The sequence below is a fragment of the Fundulus heteroclitus genome, chromosome 21 (genome assembly GCF_011125445.2).
Source record: "Fundulus heteroclitus isolate FHET01 chromosome 21, MU-UCD_Fhet_4.1, whole genome shotgun sequence".
In the NCBI taxonomy this organism is placed as follows: Eukaryota; Metazoa; Chordata; class Actinopteri; order Cyprinodontiformes; family Fundulidae; genus Fundulus; species Fundulus heteroclitus.
Window position 1 is genome coordinate 5,238,630 of NC_046381.1, and position 23,198 is coordinate 5,261,827.

General features: G+C 43.7%; 1 protein-coding gene across 3 annotated transcripts; it reads left to right on the top strand.

Annotated features, from left to right (window-relative positions):
* LOC105935731 (coiled-coil domain-containing protein 106) lies at positions 1 to 22,808 on the top strand. Of its 3 annotated transcripts, none has more exons than XM_021323457.2 (5): positions 1 to 266; positions 7,786 to 7,998; positions 8,164 to 8,376; positions 9,617 to 9,823; positions 21,826 to 22,808. In XM_021323457.2, exons 2-5 carry the CDS (start codon positions 7,791 to 7,793, stop codon positions 22,203 to 22,205), a joined length of 1,008 nt encoding a protein of 335 aa, XP_021179132.1. In that variant the 5' UTR covers positions 1 to 266; positions 7,786 to 7,790; the 3' UTR covers positions 22,206 to 22,808. The 3 variants fall into 3 exon arrangements, with proteins under 3 accessions (XP_021179132.1, XP_021179133.1, XP_012731738.1); XM_021323458.2 differs by having other exon boundaries at positions 7,791 to 7,998; XM_012876284.3 differs by having other exon boundaries at positions 75 to 266; positions 8,167 to 8,376.
* Positions 22,809 to 23,198: the final 390 nt, after the last annotated feature.

A 23,198-nucleotide genomic window follows, 5' to 3' on the forward strand; every position in this document is an offset into this window, starting at 1 on the left:
AATCAGCACTCCAGTGAATAAATAGAGCTCGGTGGACACTATCCTTAGAAATTAATCAGTAGCGAAAATTACGACATTCTGCGAAGCCCCTTAAAGCGGCCGTGTAGCTCCGCCCCCTTCTGCCAGACATGCCTGTTGTAGTGTCGCATTTTGTCTCTTTGCTCTGTTTATATTTCCATCAAACGGGGAGTTTTATTTAAAATTAATACCAGCGCAAACCCTGGGACGGAACCGGGCTCTATTCGGGCATCTGGACTCAGCTGAAGGTAGGTTTTTTTCTGCGTGTGTTACCGGCGTTCTTGCTCCATTCCCCCGTATTTTGATGGTAATTACAGTGATTAGCATCCATATTGGTTGGGGGGTAATTAATACCGCTTCATAGAGGAACGGTTTGCTCTTTGTGGAAATGTAAACGCCATATGTGGGATTTTGTCCAACTTCAGTCATGTTAATCATTCTGTTACTAAAACATACCTACAAAACACTTCTTATATATCACCAGAAAGGCGAAGATTTAAGGTTATAGGAAACAAGCCCTACGTGTGACGTCAGTTCCCCCTACCATGTGTATAAATGTTGCTTTATGCCCCTGTTATAAGCCCAAACACGGTTGTTAGAATAAAAGATTGAGCTTTCCGTTCCTTTAGTTGCCACCAGCTTGTCAGCAGTCTGATGTCCAGGTGTCAAACACCTGAACGCACCACCTGTCAATGTGACAACACCAGAAGTACGCCTGAACGCACCACTTATTGCTCTGTGACAGCAGCATTAAGAAAAAAAACTTGATTCAAGTTTAATCCGTGACTAAATGTTCAGTGCGTCAGTTTTTATTTGAGCTTTAAACAAGTTGGTCACAAACCAATCCTCTCCTCTAACATTTTAAAAAGCTGGATGTCTCAACAAATCTCCTTTAAAACAACTTTAAAATGTACTTAAATGATGCCAGGACCATGTGTATAAAGAATCAGCTTTATTCGCCAGGTATGTGTGTGACTCTGGATTGTCCAACGCTTGCGATGTGCTCACTTATACACTAACACCATGACACAATATTGTCAAAAAAGTGCAGCGGGTGGATTTGGTGTGCAGCATATACAATACGACAACAGCACTGAAATAGAGAATAAGGAATAAATGATAAGAGGTAGCCAGTAGACAGGTGGCTGAATAGATGCAGAGGCAATAATAACCCAGTAATTCTGCCTCTATTCTCCTCTTTACAGGCTACCACTTATCATTTATTTATTTATTCATTACGTTCTATTTCAGTGCTGTTCATATTGTCATCAGATTAGCTTTATTTTCCAGGTATGTGTAGACGTACGTGGAATTTCACTCTGGATTGTATAATGCCCACGATGTGTTTACTGATACAATAATACAGTAATACAAATCAAACACAGCCTGCAGCATAGAGAACGCACACACATACATATAAATATATCTACACACACACACACACACATATATATATATATATATATATATATATATATATATATATATATATATATATATATATATATATATATATACATATATATATATATATGAACAAGTGGGCAAATTGAGACATTAATGCAGTAATGCAGTGAGCAGAATTCAAAGGATGCAGGTAATAACATTATTATTCCATGGAGGTGAAAGTGATGTACATAATGCCGTTTTGCTTAATTCATGGATCAAATGTAAATAATGCCGGCCTGATCCTGACCCTCTGCAATGCCTCGCAGTAAAGAGGCCACTCTGTGTGATCAAAGACCAACCGTTATTAATTAAATAAAACGATCTACAGCAACTTTAAGAGCCTCATATCAGAACATTTACTCACGTCAGTCAACTCTGCGTCACATCTGAGCCTCGGCAGGTTTTACGTCTGCTTCACTGAACGTTTATACTCTATTCCCAGCGACATTCCAGTATTTTCCCTCTTGGTATCATATTATATTTTTTGCATTTTTTCCCCACTGGATCTTGGACCATTCTTCATTGTTTCACCTGGTGATGCTAATAGCCGTTAGCCGCTTCCTTCTTTTATCCCCTGCTGTGCACGCACAGTACGTACTTCTGTTTTTATTGTAACTAAACATGAAAGGCTTTATTTACTAACAAATTGAGGTAATACAAAGCGTAAAACGACAAAATAATAAATAATACACCAGCAGCCTGCTTGTGTATTATTTATTATAATGAGGACGTGATAATCTTTCATAAAAACTTTGTATGTAACCAGAGTGAGCTACTGATGTATAAATAAATAAAAAGTCAAATAACGTCGCTATGTACCTTTAAGCATGTGCTAATTTATCAAATTTATTCATATTTTCTAGTCTATAGATGCTTAAAAAAACATAAATTAACAGCACATTTGGTTAATATAAACGATCCTCCTCGTATCCAGTTTCAAAACATTAACATTAGGTCTATATATGTCGTTAACATGTACAGAAAAAAAAACCATATAGCTGATGATGCTCTGGGTATGTTTATCAATTAATATTCTCGTGCATTCATCCCTCAGTAGATATTAAGAAGCCTTTTTGAGTAATGTATGGTGTATGTTGTCAGTAATTTGGTAAATGCTGTTTACCAAGATGAACTAAGCATGAGTTCATCACCATCACTGCTTTAGTGATGGTGATCATCTCTTGAGGCTCTTAGCGAGAGTAGCGCTAATAAATCGTGCCATTGCTGAGGTTCGTGATTACCTAACTCTTAGTTAATGATTACCTAACCATTAGTTAACCTTTCATGAGCTCATTAACTCCTGATGACGATATGTCACTCCACTACAGAGGCACACAGCAAGTGTAACTAAATATCAGGAAACGGGGGTGTTTTTATTGAAGGTCACCATCCAGTGACAATGTCACACCAACTTGGGCCTGTTACGTTACATAACCAGACTTTATATTTATTCATGGCACCTTTCAAAGAGCATTACAGCAAATTTAACGACACTTAGAAAGAAAAATCTAACAAAAACAAATGAAAGAGACTCTGGGAAAAGCATCAATGGAACACTTCCTTTGCAACTGCCATTATAACATAATTGAAGTCACTGGTAGCAAAGTCAGTTATCCTTAAATCAAACTTTTGCATTTTCAACCAACTGTCCCTTAAGTTTTATTCTGTTGCTTCAAATACATCAGTGACCTGTTTTATTCATTATATAATTAGATATTAACAAGTACATGTTTGTTTTTGTTGCTTATATGCGCTGACAAAGGCAAGGCAAGACAAAACAAGTTTATTCATAAAGGACGTTTGAGTAACAAGATGGTTGAAAGAGCTGTGCATAAACAAAAAAGCAAAAGAAACCCAAAGCAAAACAAAACAACAACATTACAGATGAAAGAAAAACATTAAAGAGGAAAGCACATTGCAGTGGAATAGTAGCAGCAGGTCAGATACAGTATAAAACTAGATGGACTACAACATTAACATTTAAAGCCAGCTCTAAACAAATAGGTTTCTAATCTTGATTGAAAGGAACTCAGGCTTTCCGCACTTTTACAGATTTCTGGAAGTTTGTTCCAGATAAGTGGAGCATAGGAACTAAATGCTGCTTCTCCATGTTTGGTTCTGGTTCTGGTTCTGGTTCTGCTGAGTAGGCTGGAGCCAGAAGACCTGAGTGGTCTGGAGGGTTGATACACTTATAACAAGTCTGTGATGTATTTAGGTGCTAAGCCATTCAGGGATTTATAGACTAATAGGAGTATTTTAAAGTCTATTCTCTGAGATACAGGGAGCCAGTGTAAGGACTTTAGAACTGGGGTGATGTTCTCTACTTTCTTAGTCTTAGTGAGGACACGGGCAGCAGCGTTCTGGATCAGCTGCAGCTGTCTGATCCTCTTTTTAGGAAGACCTGTAAAAACACCGTTGCAGTAATCAATTCTACTAAAGATAAACGCATGGATTAGTTTTTCCAGATCCTGCTGAGACATCAGTCCTTTAATCCTGGAAATGTTCCTTATGTAATAGAAAGCCGACCTTGTAATTGTCTTTAGATGCTTTTGGAGGTTCAGGTCTGAGTCCATCACTACACCCAGGTTTCAGGCCTGATTAGCGGTTTCTAGCTGAAGCAGCTGAAGCTGTGTGCTAACTTTTGATCTCTCCTCTATTGGTACAAAGATTATTGCTTCAGTTTTGTTTTTATTCAATTGAAGAAAGTTTTGGCACATCCATGCATTGATTTCTTTTAAAGCATTTACTCAGCACTTTAATGAGTTCATAGTCACCTGGTGACATGGTGATGTAGAGCTGTGTGTCGTCTGCATAGTTATGGTGGCATGTAAAATGCTTTGTTTTGTAGTTTGTTTTGGATTTATTTACTTTTTTTTTGCATGTTGCATATTTAATTCAGTTTTTCCTTACCTTATTGTTGTTTTTCCGCCACATTTAAAATTACAATTTATTTAATAAAAATACAATTAGTTAGGCAGGGATCATATTTCATTTTATTATATTTTAAATTTTTAGAACATGCCAATAATAAAAACCTCATTTGCCTTAAATGATTTACTGTGTTCTTATTTATTTATCAAGCATGTAATAAATGTCAGCTTTTAAATCATTCGTTATATATTTATTTTGTAATTGCACCTTCTTTTGATTATTGATCACTGAGCCGATGTGACAAGTGAATTTCTCCCATGTGAGATCAATAAAGCCTATCTTATCTTATCTTATCTTAAAAATGGCACACGATTGACAGATAAATCTGAAAGTAGACAGTTGTAATTGTGCCAGCCTGTGTCAATCCTGTTAATTAATATAAAAATACATTTAGAAATCTAAAATAACATTATTTCTGCATTTTCTTGCAGCTGCAGTTGCTCTAAGTCCATTCATGACTTACAGTTAACTTTCAAAGTTTACTGGACACTCAAGTGTTGTTTACTCATCATGATCTTGACTCTTCCTTATGAAGATGTAACCAGGTCCCAGTTGAAGTAAAAATCTTCCCCCGACTGGGATATTGCTTACATGATCAGCTCCAACCCTGATCGCAAGAGGACAAAATTAACGTGGAGACAAACGTCCAGCTATAAACATGAATACTAAACCTCAAACACTGACGCTAACATTTTAATCCAGTAACCAATAACTAGCACAATATCTTGCTCATTCCTAATAAATGCTGATCTCATGCATGATTCACCGGATTGTAATAAATATGTGATGTGACCACATGCAGCTTGGATTAATAAATGATCCACTTTTATATTTATGTGGTAGATAAATTCAGTACAAAGGTGAAAGCTTTGTTGCTTTTTGTGGTGAAACAATGACACTGTTTTCCTTGGCAATCATTGATTAACAGCTTGGTCCAAGTAGCTTTTTACCTGATATGCTGGTGAAGATTCTCAGTCATGAGATCATGATCAATCCAATAAAAGGTTAAAAATAAAACAACTGGACTTTTATCCTGAAGTCGTTTCATCTTCACATCCAGGAAGCTTGGACCTCATCACTACTCCAGACATTTTGAATTAAGAAAGCTTCCTGGATGGAGGAAGAGAAACGTCTTCAGAATAAAAGTCCAGTTGTTTTATTTTTAACCTTTTTTTGAGTTTTTACTTGATGTTTTTAGTTAATTGCTGGAAAACCTGAGTATGATTTCATCCATCCGTCCGTCCGTCCGTCCATCCGTCCATCCATCCATCCATCCTTCCATTATCCATCCGTTCATTCATCATCCATTCATCCATCCGTCCATCCATCCATCCGTCCATCCATCCATCCATCCATTCGTCCGTCCGTCCGTCCATCCATCCATTCATCCATCCGTCCTTCCATTATCCATCCGTTCATTCATCATCCATTCATCCATCCGTCCATCCATCCATCCATTCATCCGTCCGTCCGTCCATCCATCCATCCATCCATCCATCCATTATCCATCCGTTCATCCGTCCATCCATTATCCATCCGTTCATTCATCATCCATTCATCCATCCGTCCATCCATCCATCCATCCATCCATCCATCCATCCATCCATTCATCCATCCGTCCGTCCGTCCGTCCGTCCGTCCATCCATCCATCCATCTATCCATCCATCCATCCATTATCCATCCGTTCATCCGTCCATCCATTATCCATCCGTTCATTCATCATCCATTCATCCATCCGTCCATCCATCCATTCATCCATCCGTCCGTCCATCCATCCATCCGTCCGTCCGTCCATTCATCCATCCGTCCATCCATCCATCCATTCATCCATCTGTCCATCCATCCATTCATCCATCCGTCCGTCCATCCGTCCGTCCGTCCGTCCGTCCATCCATCCATCCATCCATCCATCCGTCCATCCGTCCGTCCATCCATCCATCCATCCATCCATCCATCCATCCATCCATCCATCCATCGTCTTCCGCTTTCTCAACAGGTCTAGCAGGGAAACCCATCCATCCCTCTCCTCCATCATCCAGCCCATTGTGGAGGATCCCAAAGCGTTCCCTGGCCAGATAGGATATATATTCCAGAAAATCCCCAAAAGGAGGCACCTAGGGGCCTTCTTGACCAGATGTCCAAACCACCTTAACTAACTTGTTTTAATGCGAAGAAGCTTGCATTCCTGCAAAAGAAGCCCCGATCCATCAGTCCATGTCCCGTTCCATCCTCACTTGTGGACAAGACGCCAAGAGGCTTCAACTTCTCTGCTATAGGCAGAAACTAACCCCCAACCCACAGGGGACACTCCAGCGAGTATTTTTTAAAAAATAAATCTAAGGCTAGTCCAGAAGTAAAGCCATTAGACGAAACTCCACGTAGTTATTATTGTCTAGGGGAAGCAATTCATTTCAACTCGATCCAGTAAGGATTAAACCTGCTGTTCTGTTTGTTGGACACCCCTGGTTACTTTTCTACAAGTAACATGTGCACAAATAAGTCTTTTCAAAGCATAAAGGGTGGTAAGCTCCTAATTTTATCATGCTTGTATTTGTTCTTATGTATAAAAAAAAACACAGGCAGGGGGAACTAACGAAGGTGATTGTTATTTGGCATTATTACCCTAAAACATGATTTGTTTTGTTTGTCAGGCTGTAATATATAAGTTTTTTCTTCTTCTTGGATTCAAGCAACAAAATCGGAATAAAGGCTGCGTCTTTAACAGAAAAAGATTTAAAAAGCAGGCGAAATCCGACACATTGATTGTCTTCACACAGCAGCGTTTCCCTGGAATTACAGCATGAAGTCATCATTCCTCATTATAAAGGCGGAGCCACCTTTTGTTAAAGATCCGCTAATTACAAGGTCTTCTCTTAATTACAAGTTACACATGTCATAATTACATGGTCCGTTCCTTGTTGCGATGGAAACGGCTTCAGTCGGAGTTGTTTTCGTTGGGTTTTTTTTTCTTGACAGCTCGTTGTTGAAGGCAGCGTGACGGCCTGGTGGCGCCGTTTTTGGCCCTTTTTCTCTCTTCCTGCAGCCCTGGGGTGTATCGTTTAAAGATCCTGTCACTCTCATCTCTCAGGTGCAGCTAGAGCTTTAACCGTCTGACCCTGGGCTGGAGGAAGGGGAAAAATAAAACAGCGCTAACCATTACCATTACATTGAAAACTTGAATTCCCTTAAAAAAGAACTTTTTTTTATTTTCATTCGGATAAAACGTGCAAAACCTGCAAAAAAAAAATGGCCTAATTTGTAAAATATATGAGAAAATAAAGAATTCCTTTATTTGTCTGTGTTAGTGTGGACCTAGCCTAAAGAGCAAACGGATAAATATCATTACCATTTTAAGTAAATGCTTTTCCGCTCTCTGCTCTGGTTAGAATAGATGTCGTCCATGTGGCAGCAGGAGCCGTCCGGTTACTCCCCGTGTGTGGAGATTGACTCCAGCTCTGTCAGGTCCAAGGACCGACTCGGCTCCTCCAGCTGGCTAAAACAAGAGCAGGATGAGCTCCGCATCATCAAGTGGGAGAACTTCCAGGGTGGAGCCTCCTCCGACGCGGTTCAGGACAACACTCCCAGCAGCGCCATGTCTGGTAAGATCTTGGCCACCTTTTTTAATTTAGTCCAATAGAAGCTATACATTTGTATATTACAATTTTTATGTTTTTTTGTTTTTCATTTAATTGTTATCAAATTCTCACAACACAGATCAATTCGCTGCATTTCAAATTTCCTCACTCGATTGAATTTGTTACCAGCAGCTTCAACGTTTGAAGGCTTGCCCCCCCGGGTGCTGCTGACCATCACAAAGCTGCAGTGCATGCTGGAGAGCAAACAGGAGCGCATCGCTACGCTGGAGCGTCAGGTGGAGGACCTGATGCAGGACCGCAAGTTTCTACGCAGTCAGATCGAAAACCTCACGAGCAATCGCTCCATGGCGCCCTTTGCTGCACCCAGCTCAGCAGCTGAAGGTCACTAAATACCAGTGTTGTAGTCAAGTCACTATGCCTCGAGTCCGAGTCCAGGTTCGAGTCACCAGTGTTCAAGTCCGAGTCAAGTCCAAGTCATTAAAAAAAAAAATCCGAGTCGAGTCCGAGTCGAGTCCACTACTCATCCGAGTCAAGTCCGAGTCGAGTCACTATTGACGTGTGATGTATGACATGAAGCAGTAACATTCCATTGCACTAATAACTCTTTCGCTGTAGTTACCCTTGGTTTTACTCGGTAAAACTACCGCTTTTTCCAAGTCTAAGACGTCTCCTAACCATGGTTTTTAAACATTGTTGTTATGGAACGTGCAACAGCGACTCGAGGTACGCTGATAGGCCGCATATGAAGGATGTTAAAGCCGCAAGCGGCGTCGATCGGCCCTCGCAGCCAAGCGCACTCCGGCCTATTGGCCACCGCCGCGGCTCTGGCCGGCGGGGTTCGCGCACCTCTGCGGTGCCGGCCGGCCCGCCACCGCAGATGCTGTCACGCATTTTCCTTTCCCATTTCCCACAAACGCGTTCCGCAGCGTTCCCCCATTACTCACAACAAATCTGGTGCAGATCGGTCGATGCAGCGAGGAGATACAGCCGTTGGATAATGATAATGCATTTGGCCACCGGGCCGGACTAAATTGTTCGGCGGGCCGGAAAATTTATACCGATTCCTGGACAGTGACTACAAACAGAAAAAAAACGGCTGATGACGCCATGAACGCCGAGCAGAAGAAAAACATCGACTTACCTTCCTATCAACTCGGCCCGTTTTCCAGTCTTTCTAAGCCCTCGACACTCAATCCATCGTTTGAGCTGAACGTTGGTATGTTGTTCTGCTCTCACACTATTTGCCCAACCTTAGCAGCAAGGGGCGTTGCTCATGAGATGGTGACGTCACGTGCGCGGTACGACATTTAGATATTAAAATCATACACCAAATAATATTCTAATGACATATTAAAATTATAGCCTAATGATATAAAAAAAGTCGAGTCTTTTTCTCAATCTCCGAGTCAGAATGATCTGAATGTAGGAGTCTGAGTCCAAGTTTGAGTCATGAGTGCTCAAGTCCAAGTCAAGTCACGAGTCTCTAAATTTAGCTAATGACTCGGACTCGAGTTCGAGTCTCGGACTCGAGTACTACAACACTGCTAAATACATAAAGTGAAGCTAAATGAAGGTAACCAAACTGACTGACTGGTTTTATTTGTGTGTTTTACCTCTTCAGCTCCTAAGGCAAGCAAAGTGCAGCATTCGGAAAACAAATCTCGAAAGAGAGAGAGAGCTTCTTCTTCGTCGTCGGCCAGCAGCGACAGCGGCTCGGAGGCGTCCGACTCTTCCGAAATGTCGGTGGCCTCAAGTGAGCACCGGCGGAGAAAACACCACAAGGAGAAGAAAAGATCAAAGAAAGGGAAGGACTACAGCAGGAAGCGAGGTAATCAAGGGCTAATATAACACACAGACACAACTTTAAGGCTCCATTATTCTGACCGTATGCTACTTTAGCAGATCTGTGTGAGATAGTAGATAGATAAGAGGCTGATAATCGGCAATAAACAAAAGCTGCTTTGTTATAAAAGCTCCAACAGAAAATATATTACTAAAAATCAGGTTGAAAACGCGAGTTTTATTAATAGCTGTGATTTTATAGGCAATGGCTATATTTAAACTACCCAGAAAACTTGCCCCGTTGAACCTTGTTTCATGAAAAGATTACATATTCTGAATGAATATGCTCATACTCTGTACTATCATACAGAATATAAAAAACATACATTCATGGGAAAACTATGTATAAAACAAGCCCAAATCATCACACCTCCACCATCGTGTTCAACAGTTATTTGTAAAAGCCGTTTGCACTAATATCCTTTGATCGGTTTCCTTCTAACATGGTGTTGTGCATTATGGTCTAACATTTCTACAGTAGTCTCTTCTTTCTCAGAAAAAAACTTATTTCAAACAGTCAAACCTGTAAGTGCCAAAACATGGCTTGTAATTACTTAAACGCCCGCTTCAAAATGGAGCCAGCTGATTAAATGATGGTGTCATCTGCATAAAGGTGTACATTAGCTGTATTTCGTCCAATGGTCCAATTTTCTTGTCTGCGGTGGTGGGCACCGCAAACCCAAAAGTTAGCTTCACAAACTCATATTCCGCAAATTAAAACGCTAGCTTCACCACCGTTAAACTAATGATAAACAAAGGAATTTGAAGAAGGTAATGCTAGCCGCTAATCGCTAACAAACTGCTGGCAGTCTGGGGCTGCGTGCACACACAGTGCATGACAAACGTGCGCAGTGCTGCATGTTTGAGGGAATTACTGTTTTAGTCCAGAATTAATTAAAACGTGCAATAAATTCTGACTTTTTGGGTTACTTACTGTTGCAACATCAATAATATCAATATTGCTATTTTTAATGTGCACTATTAATAAAAATCGGCTTCATAATTTCTGTGTAGCAACATGTTTTCCTACACTATATGTGGAAAACTCCCTGCTGAAAGCTGCGTCGTGACGTCAGAGACGTTATTAGGAACATAATACGCGCCTGCGCACATTCATGAACAGACTTTAGTGTGTGCTCCGCTAGCAGGCACTTGCAGCTTTGCTTCAGCACCTTACTAAAATGTTGATTCCTTTGTGTGTACGTGTGCGTTGATGACAATGTAAGTACATAATTCCTTCATAAGTTTGTGTTTACTGCACACTATTAGTTCGGTAACCGTGTAACCTTAGTTGCCGCGAGCTCCAGTGTGTTCAGACGAGGAAGTACGAAGCTGACGTTCATCTATTGGTTTGCCGTCGCGGGAGTGGTTCAGTTTGGGAGCTGTTTGGCAGTGCTCTGAATTGTAGCGTCGTTTCTGCTATTCTGGGGATGTTCAGGATTGTGGGCTGGCTTCCGAGTGTGGTGCGGAGCGCTTGTGGAGCCGGTGTGTTCGGGTAGATAGTCGTTTCTCGACCGTGCGGGGAGGGGAGCTGCTTATACCATTTGTGGTCTTTGTATGCCACCTTGTGGACATTCGGTGTGCTGCATTCATGTGTTCTGTGTTGACACCCTGGGTGCCCAGTTCTCAACTGTGTTATCCTGTTGTTGCTTGCTACTTGCGGTGGTCCTCTTCCTTGTTACATTACTGTTACTGAAATGTTACATAATTACAATATATATTGGTAATGTAACTGGATATGTATATTTGATTCTACTTGAAACCAAATATTCTGCATATGTTAGAATTTGTATATGTATATCTGGAATCTAGATGTACAATATTATTATTATTCTTCCTGTATATGTTTATCTTGCAGAAACCACGCGTACCTCTACACACTCATATATTCTCTTACATGATCAGCAATAAAGTCCGTAAGAACACCTAAAGTCGCAGCTGTTCTCTGACCGGAGCACATAGTCAGTGAGGGAGCGACTAGCTACCAACGTACACGTCCGTCACAAGTGGTCCTTCGAGCCGGATAAGCTCCGCCCACTGCGCTATGGCGACCTTCCCAGGTGAATACGGAGAGGACAACATCCAAGCCCGTCCTCAGAGAAGGAGACAGCTCCCACGGCATCTTGGGGACTACGAACTCGGTTTCCCAGCCAAACAGCTGCCCCCCTTTGATCAACATCTCCATCAGCCTACCGTGAGTCAACCAGCTAGCCAGCTAGCGTCTGCCGACTTCATCACGCCTGTTTTAACTACGCAAAGTGCAAGCAAAGAGGAGCAATGGCATCGTATGGAAGCACGTCACAACGACCTAACCAAACAACTACAGGAGTTGCAGATCGCAATGGACAATGTTAAACGACTGTCCTACCCACGAAGTGCTCCAGTGTACCAGCCACCATATCCTCCACAGTTCACTAGCGTACCAAGGCTAATCCTGGACAGTCCTACTAGCGACCATTGGTCAACACCAGTGCACAGCCCTACTCGCTACACTGCTGTCGCTAAAGAAGAACCCATACAGCAGCCAATGTCACAGCACAACTCCCCATTACGACAGTCCAACCTTCAACTGCAGACCGGGGAGCCAGGTACACAAGACCAAGCCATGCTTAGCCAGCCAGTTCATCAGGCATCGGCACAACTACTGGCTGATGACGGATGGATTTCCAATCCTATCTCCGTACCCCATACTCCAAATAGACAGAATGTACAACCGTTACAGTCTGTGCCACAGCCCATTATGTCACAGGTTTTGCCAACACAGACTGTTAACCATCCACCTCCTGTCCAACAGAGTAACTCTTTCCCTCATCCTCCTTTCATACATCAGTCCTACCCTCAGCACTCTGCCTACGTACCCGCAGTTCAACATTACCAATCACTCCTGCCAGCTACACAAATGACTACAATGCCAACGCCTAACAGGCAAACCGTCCTACCATCGGAACCTACAGCTCCTGGTATTTTGGAGATGGCCATTGCCTCTTCTTACGGCATTCCAAAGCCCAAGCTTATCCCATTTAGCTCTGGCAAGGAGAGTGACTTCATAATGATGAAGAAGGGACTGGACAGTGTGCTAGGTCCACACAAGCACCTAACCGAGGACTACAAGTACCAAGTGCTCCTCGACCTCCTCAAACTACCAAACGCCTATCAGGTGGCAAAGAGGTATGTCAACGACCGAACGCCATACACCAGTACTATGCACGCCCTTGAACAGCGCTACGGTCAGCCGCGCCAGCTTGTCCAAGGAGAGCTGAAGGCTATCCTGAACTCTCCCCCTATCAAGCCAGGTGACGCACAGGCCTTTGAGGACTTCTCATACGCTGTCAGCACCTTAGTGGGCCTGCTAAGTACTAACGATGGTTCCTCTCGAGCTGAGCTGAGATGTGGCTCTCATGTGGACACACTGCTGAGCAAGCTGCCCGCCACTTACAGAGACCGCTTCGCAGAGTATTGTATAGCTAAAGGGATCATCCGCAGTGGCACTGACCGGACATATACACTCCCTGATTTTGCCGACTGGTTGGAAATCAAGGCACAAGCTATTCAGGTGGCAAGACGTGCTACAGAAGCATCCACACCTGAAGTCACTCAGCCCGAGCGCAGGCACAAGAACATCAAGACCCAATCACTTAAGTCTGCTACGATCTACGTGACTAACCAGCCTGAGAACTCAGAGCCACCACACGGTTCTGCTACCTTTCCAGCCAGTTCTAAACACGGCCAAGCATCCAAGAAGCGAGAGCGCTTTAAGCCCTATTGCCCTTACTGCTCCAACCAAGAACACTATCTCAGCGCCTGTACAGAGTTCTCCAAGCTCAGCACAGCTGAGAAAGGTACTTGGATTAAAGAGAAGAGTAAATGCTGGCGATGTGGCCGTGGACACAAGCCGGAGAGCTGCACCCTAAAGAAGCCATGCTCCACCTGCAATGAGCAACACCTTCTTGTCCTGCACGAAGTGGCCACCAAAGCCTGCCAGAGTCCCTCTACAGTTGCTACATCTTCCAGCATGGTGTACGTCAGCCAGTCCAGTCATTCTAGCCGTGTCATGGTTAAGGTCGTTCCTATCCAATTGCACAACGGAGGCAAGATGCTGGACACTTACGCCATACTAGACGACGGCTCTGAAAGAACCATTCTCCTTCCGGCCGCTGCCAAGTATCTTGGCCTGCAGAGGGAGAATGAGGTTCTATCGCTTCGCACTATCAGACAAGACGTAGTGAAACTTAACGGAGCGTCAGTGTCATTCGAGGTATGCAGCTCTAACAACACTCGAGCAAAATACGCCATCAGTCATGCCTTCACTGCAGATGAGCTCAGTCTTGCAGAACAATCCTGCCCCGCAGAGATGCTCAAGAGGAGGTTTAACTATCTTCGTGGAGTTCCAGTGCGAAGCTTCAGCTTAGTTCAGCCTTTACTCCTCATCGGCTCCGATCACCCACATCTGATCACTCCTGTGCGTCCGATACTGAGAGGAAATCAAGGTAGTCCAGTAGCTGTGTGCACTCTGTTAGGATGGGCCATACAAGGACCGACTAACTTCCTGCAAGCCCCCTCCACAGAGACGTCATGTCTCCAAGCAGCATTCCAGTATCCTAATCAAGATCTACATCAGCACGTTGAGAGGCTCTGGCAAGTCGACACCCTGCCGTATCGTTCTGAGAAAGAAGCAACACGCTCCAAGCAAGATCAGCTGGCTGTCAATACACTGGAACGGCGAACTGTCCGTGTCAATGTAGACGGTATAGCTCGCTACGCTACACCTCTACTTCGTAAGCCAACAGCCCCTAAGCTACATGCACCTCCACTAGCAGTGATGCCCTTGCTACGAGCCACAGAGCGACGCTTATCCGGCAATCCCGATCTGGCTAAGGTCTACAACGAAGAGATACACAGGTTGGAGAGAGCTGGATACGTTGTCAAAATCAGCAGCGATGAAGCAAGTCAGTCAGAAGAGTCCTGGTACATCCCGCACCACATGGTTCACCACAACGGGAAGGCCAGAGTGGTGTTCAATTGTTCAGTTCAAGTACCAGCAGACTGCTCTCAATGACATCTTACTTCCTGGACCTAACCTTGGAGCCTCGCTGCTCAGTGTACTTCTCAGGTTCAGGGAGTACCCAGTAGCTATCAGCGGAGACATCCGTGGGATGTTCCATCAGATTCGGTTACTTCCAGAAGATCAACCACTCCTTCGCTTCCTGTGGCGTGACATGGAGAAGGAGCGTAGCCCAGACATCTACGAATGGCGTGTTCTACCTTTCGGGACTACCTGCAGTCCGTGTTGTGCTATATATGCACTACAACAGCATGTCAAGACCAATAGTGCTGGCAATGAAGAGGTCCTGAACTCAGTCAACAACGCCTTCTACGTGGATAACTGCCTCCAGTCCGTCTGCACCCTACAACAGGCCAGACAGCTGATAGACGAGATGAGAGCCGTGCTCGCTGCTGGTGGATTCGACATGAGGCAGTGGGCAAGCAACCAACCAGAAGTAATCGCCCACCTTCCGTCGGAGGCAAGGTCTGAAGGCTGTGAGCTGTGGTTAACAGCAGAAAGAGCGGATCCTCAGGAATCAACCTTAGGTCTACGGTGGCACTGTCCATCAGACACACTTGGCTACAAGTACCGCCAACCAGTCACCTCCGAGCCTACACTGAGAAATGTGTACAGAGTCCTAGCGTCCCAGTATGACCCGCTAGGGTACATTATCCCGTTTACCACTCGTGCTAAGGTCCTGATCCAAGCCCTCTGGAGACATGATCAACAGTGGGATGAACCCATCACAGGGGAACTCCTCTCAGTGTGGCAGAATTGGGAGATCGAACTTTCTCATCTTCAGCACGTCAGCATGCCACGCTGCTACATACCTGTCATCCCAAGTGCCGAACCGTCTAATGTGTCTCTACATGTCTTCTGTGACGCGTCAGAGAAGGCATACGGATCCGTTGCATACCTCCGTATGGAAGATGCAGAAGGACACTCACATGTGTCATTCGTTATGGCACGATCCAGGGTCGCACCACGGAAGCAACTATCCATGCCTCGCCTGGAACTCAGCGCTGCGTTGACCGGAGCACAGCTCGCCAAACTACTGCACTCCGAGCTCACTCTGACTATGGGTCACACCGTCATGTGGTCAGACTCTACAACGGTGCTCAGTTGGATCCGGTCTGACTCAGCTCAATACAAGGTTTTTGTTGGAACTCGCATAGCGGAGATCCAAGAACACACCAACACCAGTGACTGGAGGTATGTTCCCTCCGACCAGAACCCAGCTGATGACATCACTCGGGGGAAGTCATTACACCAGCTCGCTCAGCCTACCCGCTGGAACAATGGTCCTGCTTTCCTGTACGAATCCCCCAGCCAGTGGCCAGAGAACTTGGTGGAGAAAGTAGAAGATACAGTAGAGCTCAGGAAGTCCATGTTCTGTGGTCAGGTTACAGTCCCCGACACCTATCCTGATCCACTGCAGTACACGACCTGGTCTGACCTAGTAGATGCTACTTACCGGTCTCAACACGGGGCGGCTGTAGCTCCTATGCCCGCTTCAGATCGCATAGAGACAGAAGTAGCTCTCCTGAAGCGGGTGCAAGCAGATAGCTTCCCTGAGGAACTCAGTGCTCTGCAACACGACCGACCAATCCGACCTAGTAGTCGCCTCAGATCTCTCTCACCAGAGTACGACCAGATACTTGGTCTTATTAGAGTGGGAGGTCGCCTTCGTAAAGCTAATGATCTACCCGAAGACTCAATCCACCCGGTCGTCCTAGCACCAGAACACCCCATCACTCAGCTCCTGGTTAAGGACTACGATGATCGTCTCCTACATGCTGGTCCAGAGCGAGTCTTCGCGGAGATTAGGAGGTCATACTGGGTCCTCAGAGGCCGCCAAGCTATCAAGAAACACCAACAACACTGTGTTGAGTGTCGTAGATGGAGAAGTAAGCCTACGATCCCCAAGATGGCTGATCTACCTGCTGCGCGTCTTCGTATTAACAAGCCGCCATTTTGGTCCACTGGAGTGGACTGTTTCGGCCCATACACTATCAAGTTGGGACGGCGGCACGAGAAACGTTGGGGCATCTTGTTCAAATGTCTCACAACCCGCTGTATTCATCTTGATCTGATGCCAAGTATGGACACGGACTCCTTTCTTCTGGCTCTCCGCCGCTTCATAGCACGTAGGGGCAAACCCTATGAGATACTCTGTGACAGAGGTACTAACTTCCGTGGTGGTGAGAGAGAGCTCCAGCAATCCTTTGCCGCACTCGAGCCATCGCTTAAAGAACAGCTGGCCAAACAGTGCATCCTATTCCAATTCAATCCCCCTCTCGCTCCACACTTTGGAGGAGTGTGGGAGAGGGAGATTAAGTCGGCCAAAGCTTCACTCCAGACAGTCCTGAAGGATCAAGTTCTGTCAGAAGAAGCTCTAATGACTGTGATCATTGAAGTTGAGGGCATTCTCAATTCTAAGCCCTTAGGCTACGCATCTTCTGATTTGGCCGATCCTGACCCGATTACCCCCAATCTCCTCCTCATGGGACGACGAGATGCTTCACTCCCTCAGGCAGTTTACGGCTCCAGCGATCTACTAGGACGACGTCGATGGCGGCATAGTCAGGTACTTGCCGACCTCTTCTGGAGTCACTTCATCCGTAATTACTTGCCTGGCCTACAGCTACGCCAGAAGTGGAGAACTACTACCCCAGATCTGGCAGTGGGTACTGTCGTCATGGTGCTTGACTCACAGCTCCCAAGAGCGTTATGGCCCGTTGGGCGTATCACCCGTATCATCCCCAGCGACGACGGTAAGGTGCGAGTTGCAGAGGTAGACATCAAGGGTAACCTCTACACCCGTCCTGTCGCCAAGTTGGTCGAACTTCCGAAGATGCCTGATGAATGAGAACCCAGCTGCGCCGATCCAGCAGAGACTTTCCTGGTTTACGTATTCGCTCCACGAATCCGGGGGCGGCTGTGGAAAACTCCCTGCTGAAAGCTGCGTCGTGACGTCAGAGACGTTATTAGGAACATAATACGCGCCTGCGCACATTCATGAACAGACTTTAGTGTGTGCTCCGCTAGCAGGCACTTGCAGCTTTGCTTCAGCACCTTACTAAAATGTTGATTCCTTTGTGTGTACGTGTGCGTTGATGACAATGTAAGTACATAATTCCTTCATAAGTTTGTGTTTACTGCACACTATTAGTTCGGTAACCGTGTAACCTTAGTTGCCGCGAGCTCCAGTGTGTTCAGACGAGGAAGTACGAAGCTGACGTTCATCTATTGGTTTGCCGTCGCGGGAGTGGTTCAGTTTGGGAGCTGTTTGGCAGTGCTCTGAATTGTAGCGTCGTTTCTGCTATTCTGGGGATGTTCAGGATTGTGGGCTGGCTTCCGAGTGTGGTGCGGAGCGCTTGTGGAGCCGGTGTGTTCGGGTAGATAGTCGTTTCTCGACCGTGCGGGGAGGGGAGCTGCTTATACCATTTGTGGTCTTTGTATGCCACCTTGTGGACATTCGGTGTGCTGCATTCATGTGTTCTGTGTTGACACCCTGGGTGCCCAGTTCTCAACTGTGTTATCCTGTTGTTGCTTGCTACTTGCGGTGGTCCTCTTCCTTGTTACATTACTGTTACTGAAATGTTACATAATTACAATATATATTGGTAATGTAACTGGATATGTATATTTGATTCTACTTGAAACCAAATATTCTGCATATGTTAGAATTTGTATATGTATATCTGGAATCTAGATGTACAATATTATTATTATTCTTCCTGTATATGTTTATCTTGCAGAAACCACGCGTACCTCTACACACTCATATATTCTCTTACATGATCAGCAATAAAGTCCGTAAGAACACCTAAAGTCGCAGCTGTTCTCTGACCGGAGCACATAGTCAGTGAGGGAGCGACTAGCTACCAACGTACACGTCCGTCACACTATACATGCTGGTTAAATGTCCCTCGAGGATTGCCATGGGGTAGGCAGTAAGTGACGGTGTTTTGTATGCAAGTGTTGAAAAAATAAAAGTACCACTGAACCACGCAGCGACCCAAAATCCTCATTTGGGGTCGGTTAAAACTCCCAGAAAGCTCAGCTACACTACTGATTAAATGCGATCGCCATCAGACTTCTGTCATAATGCCTCAAGAAGAAGAAGACGTCACACAGCAGCAGCAGTCATTACTGTTTACAGAAGTACTACTGGAAGTGTTCTTCGTTAAAAAAAAAAAAAAAACTCAGATACCGGCATCTCTGTTTTGGAGCAATGGGAGCCGACAATATTCAGACCACATCATAACAGGAAGAAGAAAGGTAAGAAGAAAACAACGCAAATATTAACAATGGTTGTTGTGTGTAGTGAGAGCCAGGACAGTGACACAAACAGCGGATTAATGTCTTGTTGTGAATGTTGTTATCGTGGTTGTGAATGTTGTTACAGTAAATGAAAACCCAATAAAGGGGAAGCTAACCGGTCCGCAGACAGTTTCCAAACTTTGTGCGATCGATAACGTGCTGAACAAGTTCATTCCTCAGTTATCTGTTATCGGTGCCCACCACTGCTTGTCCACCATCTTTCCAAACAAGCCACAGTTGTTCAGACTTTTAACTGTACAGTCATTAACTTTAGTATTTAATATGCCTACTAAAGGCTGGAGAGTCTGAGATGGAGCTTTATTTTATATTATGATAGGACTATGAGACCTTGGGGTGTGTTTGCTGGGTTGTCCACTCCTGCTTAGAAAAGCTGGTGTCTTAAATTTTATTTTTATTTATCTAGCCTTCATTTAACATGGTTAGACCCATTGAGATAAAATATCTGTTTTCGAGAGAGACCTGGCTAGAAGGCAGCAGCCTAGTTATAATAATAAACATAATAAAGAAATACAACATTAAAACATTGGTCATATGAAGCACTCGCACACAAATGTAGTAGACTTTATGACTTCAACTGAGCTTTAAACTCCCTCAGTGTCACCAGAGCTTAAAGTTGAAGATCAGTTTGTAATTGATTCCAAGCATTGGGAGCAGAAAACCAGCATTATTTCTTACCTGGCTTATTTTTAACTTTGGGAACAACAAACTGCAGAACATCCATTGATCAGAGATTTGGGCCTCCATTTTTCTTTGTTAAAAGGCAAGACGGCTAAGATGGAGTGATCAAGCCTCCATGGGCCCCTAAATGAAATTTGATTTTGGGGCCCTCTATTTCTGCCTATAATATAGATTTGTTAGCAAATGTCAAATATGGTGACGTTTTAATCATTGTTTGCTGTCAAACATTAGCAAAATAAAAAAAGCAGAAATAGGGCCAGCCATGGGAATTAACTCAGTTTTACACAAATACAAACATGTTAGCATAAATATTTGACTATTAAACCAGATTGTTAAAGGAAACTAGAAAAACAGATTTTCTATTAGCACCCACACAAATCTCTTTGATAAACATTACATTACCCAGACATAAAAATATAACTTTATGTTGGCTTTTTTTCCTCTTCTTCCTCTTTCGTTTCTCTGCCCCTGAAGGATATGTCCTTGTTTACGACATTATTTTTACCTACTTGACTTCCACCTGAGCTTAGATAGTTTGGATGCGCACAGGATGGCAGGAAGCTCATATTACCAGTGCAGCATTACCTAGTTTGGCCACTAGGGGGCCCCCAAGACCTTTTTGTGCATGTATAAGTAATGATTTCTACACTATTAAAGATGCATTATAGTAAAATCAAATACACATTAAAAACAATACTATTGTAAACGTGTGTTTTTGTTACTATAGTCATATAGAAAACATGATACATGATTAAAAAAATAAATATATGATTACTTTTGAGGGCCCCCAGAGGCCCTGGGGCCCTAAGCAGCTGCTTAGTTTGCTTTTGCCTTGGGCTGGCTCTGAGAGTGATGCCTAAAATGGTTTTCTAAACAATTAAATACCAATGACTGAGATAATGGGCACTCAGGGGCCTCCAGTTAACTTTATCCCAGAGTGTACAGTGTTGAGGGGCCCTGAGTTGGTGGCTCCTGGGTCGTTCCTGACAATCCTCCCACGTTTCCTTTCATCCGAGGATGACAGATTAGGTCAGATGGTTTAAGATTGGGCAAAGGTGGTAGCAGCAACAGAAAACACACATTAAAGCAGTCTCTGCCTTTAACTCTATTAAGATTTTGTTTACTATAATTAAAAGCTGGGTCTCTGCCAGGAAACAGATTTTAATTTACTACAAGCTCTGCCGGAAACTTGATTATGGCTACAAAAAAAAGGGGGCAACTTCTTCAGGGACATTTAACCAAATCAAAGGGGAGAGGGTGTATTTATATATTTGAGCGTGTATGCATTTGAGAAAATCCACAATTCAATTCAATTTTCAAATCTCAAGGCATTGGTCAAAAAGTTTCCTCTCTAAGGAAACCCAGCAGGTTGCATCAAGTCTCTCCAAGCAGCATTCACTCCTCCTGAAAGAGCGTAGAGCCACAGTGGACAGTCGTCTGCATTATTGATGGCTTTGCAGCAATCCCTCATATAGAACATGCACGAAGCGACAGTGGAGAGGAAAACTCCTCTTTAACAGGGAGGAAAACCTCCAGCAGAACCAGAACCAGGCTCAGTGTGAATGGTCATCTACCTCGACCCACTGGGGGTTAGAGAAGACAGAGCAGAGACACAGAAAGCGCAGAAGCACACATTGATCCAGAAATCATTTCTACGTTATATGATAATAGTGGATGATCTTTTACAATTAGACATTTGTGGAAATTTCTTTTTTTTTAAAACTAGTTGAAATTGCTTGTTGTCTAATCATTCCACTCTGAAAGAAAAACATCTAAAAGGCCTCTGTAAAGCCCTGAATTGATATGACCTTCATGCAGATAATGTAACTCTTTCACTCTTTTGCTGGTGAACATGGCAGATAATAAAAAACTTAAAAAGCTTTCCATCTAACATGCTGTTTTTCTTCCCCCCCCATCAGCCACCGGTGTCCTGTACGTCATTAACCGCTACAAACAGGTCCTCTCGGCCTTCATCAGGAAGAAAAGCATGAGCGAGGCCTTCCGTCACCACGGCATCGACAGGAACACCATCGCCAACACGGCATCCATCGCCGAGCTGCACCTTGCCGGGAAGGAAATGGTGCCCCTGGTGGGCCAGTTCCGCCAAGGTGAAGAGACTCTGGTTAATTACGCTCAACGGTGCACGTTGGTCATCGACAGCGACCCCGAACTGTCCAGAAAAATCGACCAGATGAAGGCGAACGGCCAGCTGCTGCCCATTTCAGGGAAGAGGCCCAGGGTGTTGCATTCTCACATGCAGCCGCTGCGCGACGCCACAGAGAGCATCTTAATAGGCTGATGATGGAAATGGATCCTTTCAGCTTTTATGTCGCACATCCTTTAATTGTTGTTTTTTGTATTTCTCACTAGGAGTCTTATTCCTTTTTTGTCCTGGGAAGATCCATCAATTTTAATATCTGGAGGTTTTTTTGTCTCTGTAGTAACACAAATGTCCACTAGATGGCAGCGTGCACATGTCATATTGATGAACGACACTTTCAGGTTGCTCTCTCCAGTTTTTGACAATAATTGGAGGTGTTTTAATTGTTTGTTTGCTGCATTGATCTTATTTCTGCTAATAAAATCAGTTTGTTTATAAAAACGTTTCGCCAATATGTGTTTCTTGTGTATATTTATGACGAGTCTGTGAAAGAATAATACAGTCATATTCAATTAATTAGACAAACGTGCATTTTCAATGAGCCTCGTTTGTCAGACTAAAAGTACCTTTTAAAAATAATCTTTAAGCAGGTATTAAACGTACTTTTCACTAAGCCCACGTTTCTGTAATAAAATGTTTTTTTTAATTAGCCTGATGTAATATTACGATCTTAATGTCGTGTTTTCATTTGCTGTAAGTGAAAATTATCATAAATGACAGAAATAAAGACTTTAAAACATCTGTCTGTGTCTAATCTATAGTGTTTCACTTAGTGTATTTCAGTAACTCAATAATATTCTAATCTAATCTATTGAATATGACTGTATTTACAGATGCGTATGCATATATATATGATCTAATCAGTTCCATGACATGAATAGGCTTTGATCTTCACCCAATCTCAGGTCTTTTGAAACCTCTAAAAGTTTTTTTTTTTTCAAGGATTAACAAATATTTATCTCCAACCATCTTCAAATTAAGTCTCACCTGTTTTAGAAAAACATCCCCACAGCATGATGCTGCTACCACCATGTTTCACTGTAGAGATAATGTGTTCAGACCCCCAGTTTTGGTCTCCTCAGACCAGACCACCTTTTATATTTATATATCTTTATATCTATATCTATATAT